This window comes from Geotrypetes seraphini, chromosome 8 (genome assembly GCF_902459505.1).
Source record: "Geotrypetes seraphini chromosome 8, aGeoSer1.1, whole genome shotgun sequence".
In the NCBI taxonomy this organism is placed as follows: Eukaryota; Metazoa; Chordata; class Amphibia; order Gymnophiona; family Dermophiidae; genus Geotrypetes; species Geotrypetes seraphini.
Genome location: NC_047091.1, coordinates 127,464,026 through 127,483,701, shown reverse-complemented (window position 1 = coordinate 127,483,701; position 19,676 = coordinate 127,464,026). Strand labels below are relative to the sequence as shown.

Below are 19,676 nucleotides of genomic sequence, written 5' to 3'. Positions count from 1 at the left end.
ATCAGAGTCCGCGAGAAGGTCTTTCACAATTTGGGTTTTGTTGCATACGGATCTGGCGTTGCAGTAAAGTAACGGGACTGGGGGTTAGAGAGTCAGGGGCGTGGTTGGGAAGGTTAGCGGGGGGCACAGGCTTTAAAGAGGCGAGGTTGGCTTTGCGGTGTTTTTGTTTGTAAGAGTGACTTCTGGTGCGCATCAGCGTGGGAATTTTGAGGCCGGGGCAGGTAATAGTGACATTTGGGGAGTCTGGTATGTTGGGGGAGGGGGGTATCAGGCAGAGGGAGATCTTGAGAGAAGAGCAGAGAAAGAGAAAAAGGAGCCAGAAGGGAGGCTTCATGATGGAACTTGGGAAGCCTTTTAAGCTGAGAGGCAGAGCTTGTTTGGATCGTGTGTGGAACAAAATGCTAAGTGGGGAGAGACTTAGCGACAGCACAGAGACAGGTAGAAGCAGTATGCAGGAGGAGGGTGTGGAAAGGTTTCAGGTTTTTTTTTTTTTTTTTAACGTTTATTGGGAGTGGAACTGAGCGGTTAGCGGACAACACAAGAGGGGGTGAGCGTTAAACCCGAATCCCAGCAATGAGAATGGATTACTATCTGAGACTATGTTCCTTTAGTTCAGCGTCTAACAGATTCCAAGAAATACAATGAAATACAATGAGACACAAATTTGGCGGCTGAACCATATGTACTGACCTCGGAAGGAGTACAGTTTAGCAGCTAATAGAATCCAATGAAATACAATGCAGTACAATGAGATACAAATTTGGCGGGGGCAGGAGGAACTTGGAACAAAGAAGTGGAGGGTGAGCAGGATGGAGGAAAGCTTCAGATAGGAGTACAGATAGGAGTAGAGGTAGGTAATAGTTAGAGGATTAGAGGCAGTTACAAAATTAGTCAGGGACACTGTTCAGGCAATAAGGCCTGATGGGCCGCCGCGGGAGCGGACCGCTGGGCAGGATGGACCTCTGGTCTGCCTCAGCGGAGGCAACTTCTTATGTTCTTATGGCCCTTGACATTCAGTGATATTATGTTAAATGTCATTGAAAAATGTGCCAATAATGACAAGAATTATCCATAGCAGTAATCTCAATGGCTCTAGGGTATTTTCCTGCGGTGTCAACTCTGTGCAGGAATAGCAAAATAGAGCTGCAGTCATGCTACCACTCCCCATGCAGGGAAAACATCCCACAAAAAAACACATTATGGGTTAGAGAGGAGAAAAGGAAAACCAGCCAGCAAAAGCCAGTCTCCCCACAGCGTTAGAAAAGAGGAACGAGTTAAGAACATCAATAGTGAATATTCAGCATAACATATCGTAACACAGTAACAATTTTCTAGACTGCATAAAAGTGGAATAACAGGACCACAGAAAAGTAATGACCATAGGAACTATCAGGGAAAAGTAGAATGCATACATCAGTAACGGGTCTGTGCCAGCATATAAATTTAACTTGGCAACATCAAGCATTATATACAATCAAAAGCATAATATATAGACAACGAGTGTGAGTAGAAACCACACTCCATAAGTTGGAAAAGCAGTATGGTGAGACAGAGTTGTTATGATAGAATGTGCAAATTAGCACATTAAAGACATTAAAAGCAAATAAACAGTACAGGAATGACGAAGAAGAAATGTGTAAGGAATATTCCTAGACACAGTCTTAGAAAAGAGACATGAGAGTTTCAAGAACATATCTGTGCTAGCATATAATTTTAGTACAGTGATATCAAGCAGTAAGACTAGCAGAAGCAAGATTATATTACATTACAGTAGAGACTTCTCTTCCGGCAAAACCTTGTGGTTCAAGGCGGATTACAAAAGAGGTATAGAAGGTAGGCTAGAAAAGAAGATCTCTAGTCATATATAAGCAATGCACATAAGTGGAGAAAGGGAAAAAAAACCAAACAAACCCCAAACCCAAAAAATCCAAAACCCCAAAACAAAGCAAAACCCAAAAAGCCAAAGGAACGCACTCCAGTGACTACCAGAATAGCATAATGAAACAGTAATGTTAATAACAGGACTTGCAAACTTGCGCAGGTAACCAAAGGCTGAGTGCCAAGAAAACCCACAGCATAAGGGAGATACCTCCTAGGGAGAACAGATAGTATAAGTAGAATATGAGATTAAAAAAATAAAAGAAAAGGAGGAAGGGGACGAAAGTCCAGTCACAAAGCAATCTACCAAAAGGCAAATAACATAGCTATAGCATAGGGAAAAAAAATAAGTAGCAGATAAGTGGTATATGCTGTAGCAGGAAAACATAAGAGGGTATATTAAGCTACAATTCTGCAGTATATATATTTGTGTAATAAAACAGCTCAATCCATCATATTGGAATAGTAAGATTGGCAGTGGTTGTAATCAAGCATCTCACACAGTAATACATAGATAAATAATAACTGTATAGCCTGCCAGCCAGGAGGACTGGACCCAATGAATATAATCATGTTCCAACCAAGAGAAAAATACAGAAAGGGTGGTAGATGCGTGGAGCAATCTCCTGGAGGAAGTAGTGGAGACAGAGACTGTGTCTGAATTCAAGAAGGCATGGGATAGGCACGTGGGACCTCTTAGAGAGAGGAAGAGATAATGGTTACAGCGGATGGGTTGAATAGATGGTCCATTTGACCTTTATCTGCCATCATGTTTCTATGTTTCAGTCTCTAGTAAATAGTGGATGTGGTAAGTCTGTGTAGTAGATTTGGTTCAGAGAATACAGTCCTTTCATGGCAGCTGCCATGGAGGCCGAGACTCTGGTTTTGTTACCTAGCAGCTTAGTCATAGCTCCCAATGAAGCTCTCAGAGTCCAGCCTCCAGTTCAGATAGGTGTGAGATTGAGAGCCTTTTTGTGTAGGTGAATCCAGGTTATAGTAGTTTGGCAGAATTATGCCTTGGAGTTCTCCCATCTTCTGCCAGATCTCTTTCTAGAGTTTCTGTTGGGCCAAGAGGAAAACAAGAGGCAATACTCTTAAGGAAAGACAGTGTAGGAAAAAAAGAGCGCCATTATATGTTAAAGATGATATTAAAGCAATAAAATTGCTGGACTTAAAGGGTAAGGAAGAGGCACTGTAGTTTAATATAGAAAGAGCAGTTGGACAATGTATTTACATTGGTATGATATGCAGGCCTCCTTCTCAGACAGAAGTGGACCAAGACTATTAGGGCCTGATTCTCCAAAGTGCGTCCCGATTTTAGGCAGCTGTAGGCGTCCTACAGCTGTCTAATCAGCCAATCGGGATACACGTTTTTTTTAAAAAAATGCTCCCCAGGCAGGCCTGAAGGCGCCTCCGGGAGCCTAGGGAGACCTGCAAGATGCCAAAGCTCGTCTAAGGGCCTTAAGCGGGCCTTAGGCGAACCTAGGCGGCCCTACGCGTCTCCCTAGTAGAGGAGAAACGCTAAAATGTAGGCCAGCAAAATGCTGGTCTACATTGTAAGTAGACGCGGCCGCTATACTTATTGCGGCAAGGGATCTCTCTGCCGCTATAAGTATAGCGGGCCGCGGCCTCTCCGATCGCTGGCAGGAGGGTTGCCCAATCCCTCCTGCCCGAAGACGCACCCTCCCCTGACAATATCGATCGCTGGCAGGAGGGTGCCCAAACCCTCCTGCCAGAAGATGCCCCCCCCCCCGACAATATCGATCGCTGGCAGGAGGGTGCCCAATCCCTCCTACCCGAAGACGCACCCTCCCCCCCCAGCGCTAACAACCCCCAAACCTCCACCCCACCAAACTAACCTTTTCTTAAGGCCAGACGGTTCTTGCCCGTTCAGCCGGCAGGCCTGCCTCGTCGAAATGAGGCGGGCCTGCCCCTTCCCGGCCCATCCCGCCAAAGCCTAAGGCCTGATTGGCCCAGGCTCTAGAAGCCTGGACCAATCAGGCCTTAGGCATAGCGGGTCCGCCCAACCCACTTAATTTAATGCCTGATTAGACTTAATGGGGATGGGCGGACCCGCTATGCCTAAGGCCTGATTGGTCCAGGCTTCTAGAGCCTGAGCCAATCAGGCCTTAGGCTTCGGCGGGAAGGGGCGGGCCCGCCTCATTTCGACGAGACAGCATTTCAAGCTGGTAGACAACAATCTTGGTTAGGTAAATATATTTAGCAAGCTATGTTATCCTATTGCAGTTTTCTGAAATTAATTAAGACCATTTTGTTTGATAAGTTTATTACTTAGTGAGTTTATTATTGAAATTCTATTTTACAAATATTTTAATTTTTTACTATATTACTGTATTTTGCTGATTGTCCAGCTCTTTTTAGTGTAAACCGCCGAGAACTTTTGCTTATGACTGTATAAAAGAATAAAGTTATTATTATTATTATTCTCTCACCGCGGCTCGTGTTTAATTTTTTACAGGGTCGCTTTATTTTATTTTGTGCGTTTTTTCATTATAAAACAAAAAACTTAATTTTATTTTTCCTTTGTGTCACGGCGGGGCCTGCCTCGCGACCTCAGCCTGTGGGCTTCGATCTTGCTGAGGCTATTTTTTCGTTTATGTCCCAGCTGGTCACAGGCTTCAAGAAGTGTAGCCGTTGCCAGCGTGCAATTTCCCTCACTGACCCACATAGGTTCAGTGTTTGGGACCTGACCATCGTCCAGAGTCGTGTGTCCGCTGTGCTACCCTTCAACCTCGAGCCATCAAACGTCAACGAGTTCAGGTGGAGAAACTCTTTGGGGGTATGGATCCACTCCCCCCCCCCCCCCCCCGGTCTTGACCTCAACCTCGAATCCGGTCAAGCTTCTCACAAGGGTTCTGTCTTTTTCCTCAACCTCGGCCTTGACCTTAATCAAACCCTCCTCGTTTGGAGGGTCCTTGTCCTTGGGTAAATCTGCTAAGTCTTCTCCTGAGGAGCCGCTTTCCCGCTGCCTCCTTCAGGTCAGGTACCAGCAGTGGTTATCAAGCTGCCCAAGAAGCATGTCTCAAAGTTGAAGATTCGTTCTTCCTCCTCTTCCTCGGAGACTATAGCCACACCAAATGTACCAGATCCTCAAGTCTTGGTGTCACATTTGGAGGCTATGATCCCAAACCATTATGGATCAGCAGTTTGGTAATATGCTTGCCAAACATAATCCTTTCTCGACTCTGCTTCCTGCAGTCCAGTCTGAACACTTTCCAGTATCACAAAGAGTCGAGTCCTTGGGAGTGATTCAACAGGATTCTACACACTCTCTGCAAGGAGGCGAGTCTTTGTGAGTGTCTCGTCTGGAGTATAAGCACGCTACTCAAGGAGCTGAGTCCTTGTCAATGCCTCGAGATACCTCGACACAAGGGCTCAGTCCTTTTTGGTGTCTCGATCTCCAGCCTCCAGCCATCCTTCCTCGCATAAGGCGTTGCCGTTTCCGAGGCATAGGGCGAAGACTCCTCGACGTTCCTCTCAGTGGGACCTGCCTGGTTCGAGGCACAGTTCTCCACATCAGTTGAGGCATCCATTGAGGCACAGGTCCTCTTCTTGAGAGAGGCTTCATTTCTCCAGGCCTTGAGACTCTTCGAGGCCTCCATCTCTGAAGTCGAGGACACCACCTCCAGAGCCTTATACCTATGCTTCTTCTTCTGCAAGAGAATCTCTCCATTCTCTCAGTGATTCATCTATACCTGCATATTCAGACCTCAGGTATCAGTATTCCAGAGAAGTTTCACCTTCATTCTCTGCCTTGCGAGGCTCCTCAAGGTCACCTTCCCCTCAAGGTCAACCTTCCTCGGAGCAGATATCTTTTTTTTCATTCCTACATCAAATGAGTAAGGACCTGAATATTACTTTGAACTCTGATTCCAAATACTCTATGGAGTATTTAGAGGAAATGGGCATGCCTTGTCCTCCTGTGGAGTCTCTTAAATTGCCCATCAATAGACTTCTTTCTCAAACTTTCAGGGCAGACTCTTGAAACACCTTATTCCATTCCTACTGTGCCAGGAAAGCTGGAATCTCGTTACAGGATGGTCCACTGCAAGGGCTTCGAGAAATCTCAGTTATCCATCAGTCCCTTCTCGTGGAGTTTTCTCTGAAAAGGACCAATCCTGCCAAAGTTTATGCCACTGTCCCTCCTGGAAGAGAGGGCAGGACCATGGACAAGTTTGGTCATCGTTTGTATCAAAATTCTCTTATGTCAACTAGAGTTTTGAATTACAATTAGCGGTATATAAGAAATAAATTACATTACATTACATCCTGCCTGAATTTTTCAAATATATTCCTCAACACTATCTTCCAGGGTTTTCAGCATGCGATTATCACTCTGACTCAACTCCGCATGCATCTCCTTCAATCTTCCTATGATGCATTTGAACTTTCCTCGAGGGTCACTGCCTTCTCAGTGGCAATGCGCCGGCTTGCCTGGCTCCGCACTGTAGACATGGACCCAAATCTTCAAGATCGTCTGGCCAACATCCCTTGTCAGGGCAATGAATTGTTTGATGACTCCATCGAGGCAGCTACTAAACGATTGTCTGAACATGAGAAATCGTTTGCTTCCATCATTCGACCTAAGGCCTAAACCTTCTACCTCTAAAGGCTTCAGGCCTCTTCCATCTTACTAGAGTCGTTGTCTTCAGAGTGCAGCTCCTTATACACGAGCGCCTCCTAAGAAACAACCACAACAGCAGCAGCAAAAACCTCAGACACCTGCTGCCCCTAAGACCGCTCAACCTTTTTGACCATCTGATACAGAGCATAACCTCCATCGTTCTGCCTATGTCCTCTCCCCTTCCATTGGAGGTTGTCTCCACCATTTTACGATTGCTGGGAGATCATTACATCAGACCTCTGGGTGCTGTCTATCCTGCAGGAAGGATGCTCTCTTTGTTTCCTCCAGATGCTACCAGATCTTCCTCCAATAGAGTATCCTTCCAATTCATCGCAGACCACCCTTCTTCAGGAAGCTCAAGCTCTGCTTCGTCTCCGTGCCATCGAGGAAGTTCCCTTGGAACAGCAGAGAAGGGGTTTTTACTCCCGTTACTTCCTAATTCCGAAAAAAAGGGCGATCTGCGTCCTATCTTGGATCTCAGAGCGCTCAAGAAATTTTTAGTTTAAGAAAAATTCTGAATGTTGTCTCTGGCATCCTTATATCCCCTTCTAGATCAGATTGATTGGTTATGTTCTCTAGATCTCAAAGAGGCTTACACTCACATTTCCATTCATCCAGCCTCTTGACAGTGCCCCAGATTTCAGGTGGGAAATCTGCATTTCCAATACAGAGTGCTACCCTTTGGCCTGACATCATCTCCAAGAGTGTTCACCAAGTGCCTAGTTGTAGTAGCAGCAGTTCTGTGGTACCATGGTCTACAGGTGTTTCTGTACCTGGACGACTGGCTCATCAAAGATTCAACATCTCAAGGGGTTATTGTAGCGACCCAATGGACTATTTGGTTCCTCCAAAGTTTGGGGTTCGAAATCAACTTTCCAAATCCCAGCTATAGCCCTCTCAAACTCTACAATTCATCAGAGCTGTCTTGAACACTGTACAACTCAGAGCATTCCTCCCTCGTCAACGTCAGGATGCTCATCAGCTCTGTCAGAAAGTGTCTTTCCTCTCTTCGATTTCAGCAAGAAACATGATGGTTTTTCTAGGTCACATGACTTCTACCGTTCACGTGACTCCTTTTGCTAGACTTCAACTCAGAATCCCTTGGTGGAACCCTGGCATCTCGGTGGGCTCAGGCTTTCAACCCACTCTCTCGACACATCAGAGTGACTTATTCATTGAGACAGTCTCTCCACCTGTGGATGCTCTCTTCCAATCTCTCCAGAGGTTTACTGTTTCAAAACCCCTCCTCATCAGAAGGTCCTCATGACAGATTCTTCGACCTAAACTTGGGGGGCTCATCTTGATGGTCTCCATACTCAAGGCAGTTTGTTCAGCACGGATTGTCAGTGTCACATCAATCTGTTGGAACTCAGAGTGATCTTCAATGCTCTCAAAGCTTTTCAGCATCTTCTCAATGATCAAGTAGTCCTCATTCAGACAGACAATCAAGTCGTCATGTACTATGTCAACACGCAGGGAGGAACAGGATCTCTCCCTCTTTGCCAGGAAGCTCTGAAGGTTTGGAATTGGGCAATCTTTCACAACACTTTCCTGAAAGCTGTCTACATTCAAGAAGAGAAAAAACTGTCTGGTGGACAAATTGAGTCGTCTTCTACAACCTTACGAACGGACACTCAATTCCTCGCCTCTTCATCACATTTTTTCTCAGTGGGGAACTCCTCAGATAGATCTCTTCGCTTTTTCCCATAACAACAAACTGCCTCAGTTCTCCAGGATATACTCCCCTCACCGACTGGAGGCAGATACTTTTCTCCTGGAATGGACGAATCGGTTTCTCTATGCGTTCCCTCCATTCCCTCTCATACTCAAGACACTTGTCAAGCTCAAACAGGAACATGCCACCATGATTCTGATAGCTCCTCGGTGGCCCAGCCCAGGTTCTCCCTCCTCCTTCAACTCAGGAGCAGGGAGCCACTATTTCTACCAGTTTTTCCCTCTCTGCTTACACAGAGTCAGGGGTCTCTACTTCATCCCAACCTGCAGTCTCTACACCTTACAGCTTGATAACTCTCAACCTAACTGCCACTCCACAGTTTTCTCAATCTGTACAGGACTTTTTAGAGGCTTCTAGGAAGCCTACCACTAGACAATGGTACAATCAGAAATGGACTAGTTTTTCTGCTTGGTACACCATTCATCACAAAGAGCCTCAATCTATCTCCTTGTCTTCAGTTTTGGATTACCTGTACCATTTGTCTCAATCAGGCCTCAAATCCACATCCATTCGAGTCCATCTCAGTGCAATTACTGCTTTCCATCAGCCTATCGAAGGGAATCCCCTTTCTGCTCATCCTGTGGTTTCTAGATTTATGAAAGGTCTTTTCAATTTCAAACCATCTCTCAAACCTCCTCCAGTGGTTTGGGATCTCAATGTTGTTCTTGCTCAATTGATGAAGCCTCCTTTTGAACCATTGCCTTTGGCTCATCATCAAATATCTCACTTGGAAAGTGATTTTTCTCATTGCTCTCACGTCTGCTCGCAGGGTCAGCGAACTACGAGCTTTAGTTGCAGACCCACCTTTCATAGTATTCCATCATTCCTCCGTACTCATCCTAAATTCTCACCTAAAGTGGTTTCAGAATTTCATCTCAATCAATCCATTGAACTTCCAGTGTTTTTTTCCAAAGCCTCATTCTCATCCTGGAGAAACAGCTCTTCATACTCTGGACTGTAAGCGTGCTTTAGCTTTCAACTTGCAAAGAAATAAGCCACACAGATGCTGCTCCTCAACTTTTTGTCTCCTTTGATCTAAACGTTGGGACATCTGATTTTAAAGTTCACCATCTCCAACTGGTTAGCTGCTTGCATCTCTTTCTGCTATGCTCAGGCTGGACTGCATCTACAGAGTTGAGTCACAGCCCATAAAGTCAGAGCCATGGCGGCATCAGTAGATTTCCTTAGATCTACTCCTATTGAGGAAATCTGTAAAGCTGCCACTTGGTCCTCGGTTCATACCTTCACCTCTCATTATTTTCTGGATGCTTTTCCAGATGGGATGGCCAATTTGGCCAGGCAGTGTTACAAAATTTATTCTCCTGAATTGCCAACAGTCCCTCCATCCCATTCTGGTTAGCTTGGAGGTCACCCACATGTTGAGAATAGGCTGCCTGTTTGTCCTGGGATAAAGCACAGTTACTTACCGTAACAGGTGTTATCCAGGGACAGCAGGCAACTATTCTCACAACCCAGGCAACTATTCTCACAACCCACCCACCTCCCCTGGTTGGCTTCTCTGCTAGCTATCTGAACTGAGGAGACACGCGCCCTGCGTTGGGCGGGAATTCACTCGCTCATGCTTGGTGCGGCAGTTGTGAACTTTCTAAAGTTCTTCAAGAAAGTCTGTTTGTGAAGCTATCCGCATCCGGGCTCCGTGGATGACATCACCCACATGTTGAGAATAGCTGCCTGCTGTCCCTGAATAACACCTTTTACGGTAAACTGTGCTATTCCCCATTACCCCAGGCACATTAGATAGTGTGAACCCACCGGGCAGATTAAAAAAATGCTTGAGTACCTAAATGTAAACAACACTTAGGCTATAAGTGGTATATATAATTACTAAAAACAAATAATAAAAATTCCTTTTTTTTCTACCTTTGTTGTCTGGGAGATTTATTTTTCCATCAAATTGGGTTCCAGTTTCTCTTTGTTCTGCTCTCCTCCTGTCTTCTGTAAATTCTTCAAGCGGTTGCTGTTCATTGGTTCTTCTTACCATGGTCCAGCATTTTTCTTCCTTCTCTCCCATTGTATAGCATCCTCACTCCATCTATCATAATCATTCTCTCTTTTTTTCTCTCCCCATTCTCTTCCACCCCCATGTGCAACATGTCTCCCTCTCTCTCTCACTGTATCACCATTGCCGGTGCGCCACAGTTGTCATAGGAGTTAAACGCCATTTATAGAATCAGGGCCCTTACTGCCTCCTGTCTAAGAGGTGCTAAGAGCTCTGCATCAACTCTGCATTAACCTGTTAGCATGTGGTAACGGAATACACTAGCTGGTTAACTCTTTCATGCCCACTCTCTGCCCATGACATGCCCTCTCTGTCAAATATTTTTTAAATACTTAACACGTGGTAAGTGTGCAGAAAAGAGGAAATTCTTTAATACATTTCGCCATAGCCCATTTCTTACTCTAAACACATTTAGACCTAACTGGCCGCCATCTTGTTGGAATATTAATTTCTATCTCTATCTCTACCTCTGTCTTTATATTTTTATCTTTACTTTTCATAAATTGTTTCTTCAGGTACTTTAGTTAGATTGTGAGCCTTTGGGACAGTTAGGGAATTTCCAAGTACCTATCTTATTTATTTTATTTATTGTATCTTTTAATGCATCATTTCTGTAAACCGCTTAGAAACCTCACGGTTATTAGCGGTATATAACAATTAAATTAAATTAAATTAAATTCCCTCCCTTGCTGCAAAGGGAGTGGGTAAAGAGAGAGAAGGAGGGAGGGATCTAGGGTGCATGTCTCCCACCCTCTTTACTGCCAAATCCAATATTTTTCCCTCTCTCATCCCGTGGACCATGTGCAGCATCTTTTGCCCCTGCCCACAGCCCCATGCCCAGCATTACTCCTTTAATCACCCCTCTCCAGCACTATGCCACATCTCTCCCTCCTTTCCCTCCACCATCATGTCCAACATTCCTCCCTCTTGCATCCCTTTCAACCTGTCCCACTGTTCCTTCTCCACTACCATATCCAGCATTTCTCCCTTTTATCTTTCTCTTCCTCACTCCTCTCCCTCTCTATGCCCAACAATTCTCCTCTTTCTTCCTTTCCCCATGTGCACCTTCTCTTTCCTTCTCATTCACACACTCTTGCCCAACAATTCTCCCTTACTATTCCCTCCTCCACCTCAGCATCTCTTTTCCTCCCTCCCTCCATCCTTTGTCACAAGTTTGTACCCCATTCCTCCCTCCCTTCTGTGTCCCATGTTCATGCCCCCTCCCTTCCTCCCTTCTGTGTCTCAAGTTCATATCCCCTCCCTTTCTTCTGTGTCCAAATGTGCTCCCTCCCTTCTGTGTCCAAGTTTGTGCCCCCTCCTTCCTTCCTTCCTTCTAGCCATTATTCCAAGTTTGTGCTTCTCCCATGTCCCAACGTGCTTCTTCCCCTCTCCCTCCTTTGTTCCACATTCATTTCCTCTCTCCCTTTCTTATCCCAATGTGCTCGCTCCCTCCCTTCTGTGTCCAAAGCCATTCAGGTGGGCCTCCTTTTTCCTGCCTCCAGCCACACTTGCTTCTTTGCAGGGTTGCAGTTCCTGCATTCTGGACATGACTGACCTGGAAGTCTTCCCTCTGACGTTAGCTCTGACATTGGAGGGAAGGCTTGTGGGTCAGCAGCAGGTGGCATGCTGGGAGTGCTGCACGCAACTTTGTAGAGAGCCAGGTGCGGCTGGAGGGCAGGAAGAAGGAGGCTGCTGAGGTAACACACTCAGACCCTCTTGAGATGCCTCCATCACCACAGGATCCACATGACCTTAAGGATATCCCTGTGGAATCCCAATGGACCCAGGGGGAACCCAGGAGGATTCCCATCAGCTCCGTTCCCATACAACCCTCTAGTCTGGACTACTGTTACAAGTTTGTTATTACTTAAACTGTAATGTAATTTTCTCACTAGTCATTTGTAGAAAGCTTTTGAGACTATGGGGCTCATTTTCAAAGCGCTTAGACACACAAAATACCATAGTAACCTATCTCTAAAGTCTAAGAGCTTTATCACATACACATTGCATCATCAACTAGTTGTTCAGTGTTGCCCTAGATTTCTAAGTGAAAAATGTCAGAATCGTGATATTCATTTTATTGTCAGGGAGGAGTATTTCTTCTTTATGCCTGCTTGTGTAGGTATGGAGTGAGCAGTAGAGCATCATCCTATTAAGATCTAATGGGCAATTTTAATTGACCAAAATTGGCCATTGTCTGAGAGAGGATGCTCAGACAATGGTCAGTTCTCAGCATGACATTTCTTTTGTTCTTAGCTAGGAATGAAGCCTTGACAGTTAGCACTGCTGCTCATATAAATAGGCATTCATCTTGGTATTAATTTGTTCCTTTAGTAGCACTGATAAATTTGAAGTATTATTCTGATTGTTTTGCTCTTTTTTTGCTCTTTTGTGCACTTTTCTCCACTTTCTCTTGTTTGTCTTTCATAAAATGTTCCTTTTGCCTCCTCTTTTCACATTTCCTGAACAACACACACTATAGGAATTTCAGGCACAGGTAGAGGAGATGAAACTAATGATGCATCAGTTAGAGGAGGACCTTGCTGTTGCCTGCAAACGCAGTGATCTCTATGAATCAGAGTTGAAAGAATCACGATTAGTCACCGAAGAATTCAAACGGAAAGCTACGGAATGCCAGCACAAACTACAGAAAGTAGCCAAGAGTCCACAAGGGGTAAGAATGATATTGTGCTGAACTTTTTACAATATACAGGCTGAAATTTATAAATGAAGGCTGTTATAAGGACCATATATATTTTATACACTAGTGGCCAACACTGTGGAAACACCTAGCAATTTTAGGGATTACACGTTAAAAACACATGGCTATAATCCTCATAATTGTATTTTAATGCATACATCCTTTAGCAACGCTCCAGACTGGCCCAGTTAAACTGATGGGTAATAGCTCACCATGACCAGCAGGTGGAGACAGACAAAACCTTTTGACTGTAATACAAGTAGCTGTGCTTCCCCCTAATATATTCACTCTGTTCTCAGTCGCCAAGCAGATGTGGTAACCTGTAGTAGTCTTCCCTGGGTTAGTGTAGGCTTGTTGGAAGTTGTTTAGTGGCCTTCTTGTCCCCATCTGGTGCCAGGCTGAGCTTGGGGCATTGCATATTGAGGAAGACACGAAGAAGCCCCCCCGCATGTGGTGGACCCTCTGCTTTGCGGTATCTGCTCAGCATCAGAGGAGATTGAGAGGGGTCATGATCGAAACATTCAAGGTACTGAGAGGGGACATGATCGAATCATTCAAGGTACTGAAGGGGATAGACAGTAGATAAGGACAGGTTGTTCACCCTCTCTAAGGAGGGAGAACGAGAGGGCACAGGACAGGTTGTTCACCCTCTCCAAGGAGGGAGAACGAGAGGGCACAGGACAGGTTGTTCACCCTCTCCAAGGAGGGAGAACGAGAGGGCACTCTCTAAAGTTGAAAGGGGATAGATTCCATACAAACGTAAGGAAGTTCTTCTTTACTCAGAGAGTGATAGAAAGCTGGAACGCTCTTCCGGAGGCAGTTATAGGGGAAAACACCATCCAGGGATTCAAGACAAAGTTAGACAAGTTCCTGCTGAACAAGAAACGTGCACGGTTAGGGCTAGTCTCGGTTAGAGTGCTGGTCTTTGACCAGAGGGCCGCTGCATGAGCGAACTGCTGGGCATGATGGACCATTGGTCTGACCCAGCAGTGGCAATTCTTATGTTCTTATCAGGATATTCGGGATATTGTGCTTGCAAAGTGGAAAGCACCAGAAGGGGATAGGGATACCTTGAAGTCACCGGTGGTGGACATGGTGGTCCTTGGCCATCGCGAAGCTGCATACAGTGCCCATTGAGGGCGGCTCAGCCTTGAGGGACTCTGAGGAACATAGGTTAGAGTTCCTACTTAAGTAGAATTTTGATGTCACTGTTCTTGCAGTCCAGGCAGTTGATGTGTAGCGGTCTAGTAGCTTGGGCTTGTTTTTGGTGGGCTGAGCGTGTTCTTGACTGTGAGTTGGTGGTACAGGAAGTAGCCAAAATTGAGATAGGTGCTTCTTATCTCTCTGATGCCATGTAGGACTTGTTACGGGCATTGGCCAAGTCCATGGCTCTTGGTAATGGCCACTCGTATTACCTTGTGGCTCTGGGCTTGGTCGGTGGATGCAGCATCTAAGTCTAAGCTGGTGAAATTTTCCTTTCGGGGGTCTTTTCTTTTATGGTGAAGATTTGGACAAGTTGGTTCAGACACTAACAGATTCTAAGGTGCCCTGTCTTCCTGAAGACTGTGCCCGCCCATCTGCGTGGGGTGGCATTGCCCTGGTCAAAGGGCTGCTTCTATTTCCTGCTTCTGGGTCTCCCCAGGACTGTTTCTGCGCATGCAGTCCTTTCGGGGGGCCCTCCGCCGGTTCCCCCACCGCCCGTCCCGCCCAATGACACCTTGCTGGTGCCTCCCTTGGTACTGGTGGATGCTCGGTTGCGATCCTTTTACCAGGGGTTGGCTGAGATCACAATGGATCAGTGGATCCTGGAAGTGATTCGGGATGGTTATGCTCTGGAGTTTTCCTGATCCTTTGCCAGATCACTTTCTCGCTTCTCCTTGTCAGGCGGCATGGAAGAAGTGGGCCTTTCACCAGATGCTTAAAATATTGCTAGATCTCAAAGCGGTAGTGTCCATGCCTCCGCAGTAGTGTGGCACCAACCGGGTATTTAATTTACTTCATGGTGCCCAAGAAAGAGGGGAGTTTTTGGCCCTCTTGGATCTGAAGGGGGTCAACAGGGCTCTGTGAGTTCCACCTTTTCACATGGAGACCCTGAGATCTGTCATTCTGGTGGTTCAGCTGGGGGAATTTCTACTTCTTTCAATCTGATGGTAGGCCTACTTGCATGTTCTGATTCGCGACTCCCACAGCGGTTCCTTCGCTTTCTGATCTTGGGATGGCACTATCAGTTTTGTGCACTTCCTTTTGGTCTGGCCATGGCTCCATGGGACATTCACCAAGAGTATGGTGGTCATGGTGGTGGCCTTGTGCAAGGAGGGCATTCTGGTTTCACCCCTATCTGGACTACTGGTTGATCTGAGCAAAGTCTTTTCAGAAGAGTTCTCAAGTTATGGCTCGGGTTGTGGAGTTCCTGCAGTCACTGGGATGGGTAGTCAACCTTTCCAAGAGCCGGTTGGCTCTGTCTCAGCGCCTGGAGTTCCTTTGGGTTCTTTTTGACACACACTTGGGGAGGTTCTTCCTGCCAGAAGCCTGAGTGGTCAAGTTGTAGTCACAGATTCATCTTCTGATGGCTTCCTGATGTCCTCGGGTGCAGGTTTTTCTCCAGGTTTTGGGATTGATGGTGGCTTCCCTGGACATGTTTCGGTGGGCCTGGCTAATATGTGCCTGCTTCAGTATGCTTTGCTTCAGCGGTGGTTGCCCCAGGTGCATCATTTGGACTCTTCTGTTTTTCTTCTGGAGATTAGTTTGTCGCAGTCTCTGTTGGTGGCTACAGTTTTCCAGTCTGGTGCAGGGAGTGAGCCTGGATCAGCCCCAGTGGACAATTCTTCTCATGGACGCCAGTCTCCTCAGTTGGGGAGCTCAGTGTCTCGATGGCTCAGCTCCGGGCAGTTGGTCTCTGGAGGAGGCGTCTTGGTCGATCAATGTTCTGGAGACCAGAGCCATCCGCCCGTTTGGCCGTGACCCCACCGGTGGAGGGATCTGGGAGGTGCGGGGAGAGGAGGAGTGACATCGGCCAGGAGGAGAGTCATCTGTGCCGGCTGACTTCCTATAGTACGTGCCTCTCACTGCGAGAGGCACGTTGTGGTATGCAGACTATGCCTGCTAGGAATGTCCCTAGAACAGTGCACAAGTCAAGTTCAGGCTCCACGCAAATACCCCCTTTAAAAGCACAATTGCAGTCATTACATGAATTTCCTTCTTTGTCCTGTAGAGGGAGCGGGAGTACACAACTGCAGGATTCCCATTCCCCACGGAAGCATAGAGTGATTAACAGGAAATCACTTCCACCTGAGGGTTTGGGGGCGGGGCTGCAGACTTCTTACTCTGAGAACTAAGTTCCTTGATAGTTAGAAGCAGCAGGAACTAGGAGAGGACAGGTCACAGCGCTCGGGGCTGAGAGCTCTGAATATCAGCCAAACTCCAGAGTCTATGGAGCTAATAGAGGCTGGTGAGGACTAGAGAGTTGCGCGGGGACAGAAATCTCACCCGTCCCCGCCTGTCCCCGCCAAAGTCTCACCCGTCCCCACCCGTCCCCGTGAGGAATCCCCTCCGTCCCCACCCGTCCCCGTGAGGAATCCCCTCCGTCCCCGCCCGTCCCTATAAACTTCAGAAATAGTTATTTCATTTAATTATGCTACTGAATTAAAGGCTCTGGTAGAAACCCATTTACAAATAAGTAAAAAGAATTTATTAATTTGGAAATATTAATTGGGGAAGAATACATACTTTGTAAACGGGTTTCTACCAGAGCCTCTTTTGTTTATAAATTTTTATCAACACAACTAATAATACTACTTTATCCTGAAGCAAAAAAAAAAAAAAAAAGAAATAGAATTATTTTCCTACCTTTGTTGCCTGGTTTCTGCTTTCCTCATGTTCTCATTCAGTTCCTTCCATCCACTGTCTCTCTTCCTTCTGCGTTTTCCATTTGCTCTGTTACTGTGCCTCTCCCTTTCTCCCCCCTTCCAAATTGGTCTGGCACCCATCTTCTTCCCTCCACTCCCCCCATAGTCTGGCATCTCTGTCTTCTTCCCTGCCAGCGTCTTCTCCCCACTCTCTCTTCCCCATTTCCTTTCAACGTCCTTCTTCCCTCCCATCTTCCCCATGTCCTGTCAGCATCCTTCTCCCCCCTCTGTCTTCCCCCATGTCCTTTCAGTGTCCTTCTCCCCCCTCTGTCTTCCCCATGTCCTTTCAGTGTCCTTCTCCCCCCTCTGTCTTCCCCATGTCCTTTCAGCGTCCTTCTCCCTCTCTTTCTTCTCCATGGCCTTTCAGTGTCCTTCTCCACCCCACTGTCTTCCCCATGGCCTTTCAGCGTCCTTCTCCATCCCCCCCGTCTTCCCCATGTCCTTTCAGCGTCCTTCTCCATCCCCCCCCGTCTTCCCCATGTCCTTTCAGCGTCCTTCTCCCCCCCCTCCGTCTTCCCCATGTCCTGTCAGCGTCCTTCTCCCCCTTCTGTCTTCCACAAGTGCTTTCAGTGTCTTCCCCCCCCGTCTTCCCCATCGCCTTTCAGCGTCCTTCTCCACCCCTTTGTCTTCCCCAGTGCTTTCAGCGTCCTTCTCCCCCCTCCTTCTCTCTCGCCCCAGGTGCAGCACAGCTGGCCAGGTCCCCTTACTTATGTGGCGCTTTCCCGACCGACCGACCGACAACAGCCCCGGTCTGACAAACCTCCCTGCCCTTAACCGCGAATCTAAATTTCCTTCTTACAGCTGCTGTAAGAAGGTAATTTAGATTCGCGGTTAAAGGCAGGGAGGTTTGTCGGAACAGGGCTGTTGTCGGTCGGTCGGGAAAGCGCCACAAAAGTAAGGGGACCTGGCCGGCTATGCTGCACCCGGGGCGGGGTGGACCGCCCCCCTCCCTTGGTAGCCACTCGAGCCGCGAGGCTACTCCTCCTTACCTACCCTGCCTGCAGCACAGAGCCGAACGGAAGTCTTCCCGACGTCAGCGCTGACGTCGGGAAGACTTCCGTTCGGCTCCGTGCTGCAAGCATGAGCAGGTAGGGAGAAAATGCCGTGCGACTATAGTAAATCCAGCCCCGCAGGAACCCCGCGACCCTCGGAGGCGTCCCCACGGGATCCCCGCGACCCCTAGGGGGCGTCCCCACGGGATTCCCGTGACCCTAGGGGGCGTCCCCATGGGATCCCGTGACCCGAAGGGGGAACCCGCGGGATACCCGTCGTCCCCGTTTTCCGTGCAGCTCTCTTAGTGAGGACATGTCTCTTGGTCTGTTGAAAGAGCCTCAGGATATGGAGCTGGAAGTCAATGCTGAGACAATTGCTGAATTGCCCTATTGAAGGCCAGCCCATGGAGATATGCTAGTGTGAGAGGCAAGTGACTGACATTGTTGAATGATTTTTTGAAAGTTTGTTTTTCTAATTACTTGCCTGTGCTGGATACCTTTAAACCAGCTGAAGAGTTCAAGAAGTTTCATCTTGGACTGTGTTTTTGAACTGTTTTTCTTGTGGGAAGTTTTGTTACTTTCCCGGGGGAGGGAAAAAGTGAACAGTTTCCCAGTCCCAGACAGTGGGGGGTTTTGCCCGTGTTTATGTGGTGGAATTGAGGGCCGATATGGCAGAATAAGACCACACGGTGCACGCTGTCTGGCCAGCAATGCTGATGCTGGAGAATCATTGCAGTTACAAATGACTTGGGTAGAATTGAGGCAATCCGGAAACTTGTGTGTTTGAGTATTGGATTTTTTTCTTTCTTTTATGATACCTGCTAATGGACTATGAATCAAAGTGGACTTTAGCAACAGATTTAGTTTTGCCTGATGGACATTAAGTCTTATATGATATACTAGAAACATCCTGACAAAGTTTTATGTTAATTTTTACTTTGAAGAATAAAGCTCAAATTTGTTTTGAAAAGAAATTTCATGGTGCGGTAGTGTCCTTAGCTAAATGCTTGGCTGTTGTTTTTCCTTGTGTTGCCCGTGGCGGTTCACAATAGGTTTTCTTGTACCGGCGGCCCAAGACACCTTGCCCTGAGGCTGCCGGTTACAACGTCCAGTAGGCAGGCAGCCCATGCTGGCGACTCTCCTCTTCACCAGTGTGTTGCGGCACACCAGAAATTTCAGGATGCATACAGTTTGCGATACACTGGACTAGAGGGAAGCACAGCTATTAGTATTACAGCCAAAGTTTTGTCTCTATTACCCATCAGTGAACTGTGCCGGTCTGGAGAGTCTAAAAGAAAGAAAATTAGCAGGTAAGAACCTAATTTCTCCTTACTACATAAATATTACGAGTAATGTGTATAAACAATGATATGGCCCTTTTGAACTTGGGCGTGGCAGCCTATTAAAAATGGACAGATATGTGGTAGAATGGGCAAGCATGAAAAATAAAATAGCCATTATATTTTCCTCCCATTGCTCTGGATTTACTAGTCAGGGTTTGATTTATAAGATAAGGACCTAATCCAAGGCAGAGGAGAAGAGTTTATAAATGGCTATATAAAATTACAATTGGATAAGCCAGAACACAAACCAGATAAGACAAATATGGGATAATATATTGACCTAAATATGTGTTTTGTGCTTAGGTCACTGGAAACAGGAGTAGGCCTTCTCTCAGGTCACTAGAATTAATACATAAGCTCTGTTGAAGATCAGAGCAGATACACCCAAGCTGTAGCTTAGTTTTATGAAGTTCCATTGTTTCAATGTGTGCCCAGTCTGGTTTCCAAAGACCTGTGG

At 46.7% G+C, this 19,676-nt stretch overlaps 1 protein-coding gene across 1 annotated transcript in view; it reads left to right on the top strand.

The window, feature by feature from the left end:
- CIT (citron rho-interacting serine/threonine kinase) overlaps window positions 1-19,676 on the top strand; it is a 702,016-nt gene that overhangs the window by 76,940 nt on the left and 605,400 nt on the right. Inside the window, 1 exon segment of the mRNA XM_033956569.1 lies at window positions 12,761-12,952. Coding sequence (XP_033812460.1) covers window positions 12,761-12,952 — 192 coding nt within the window.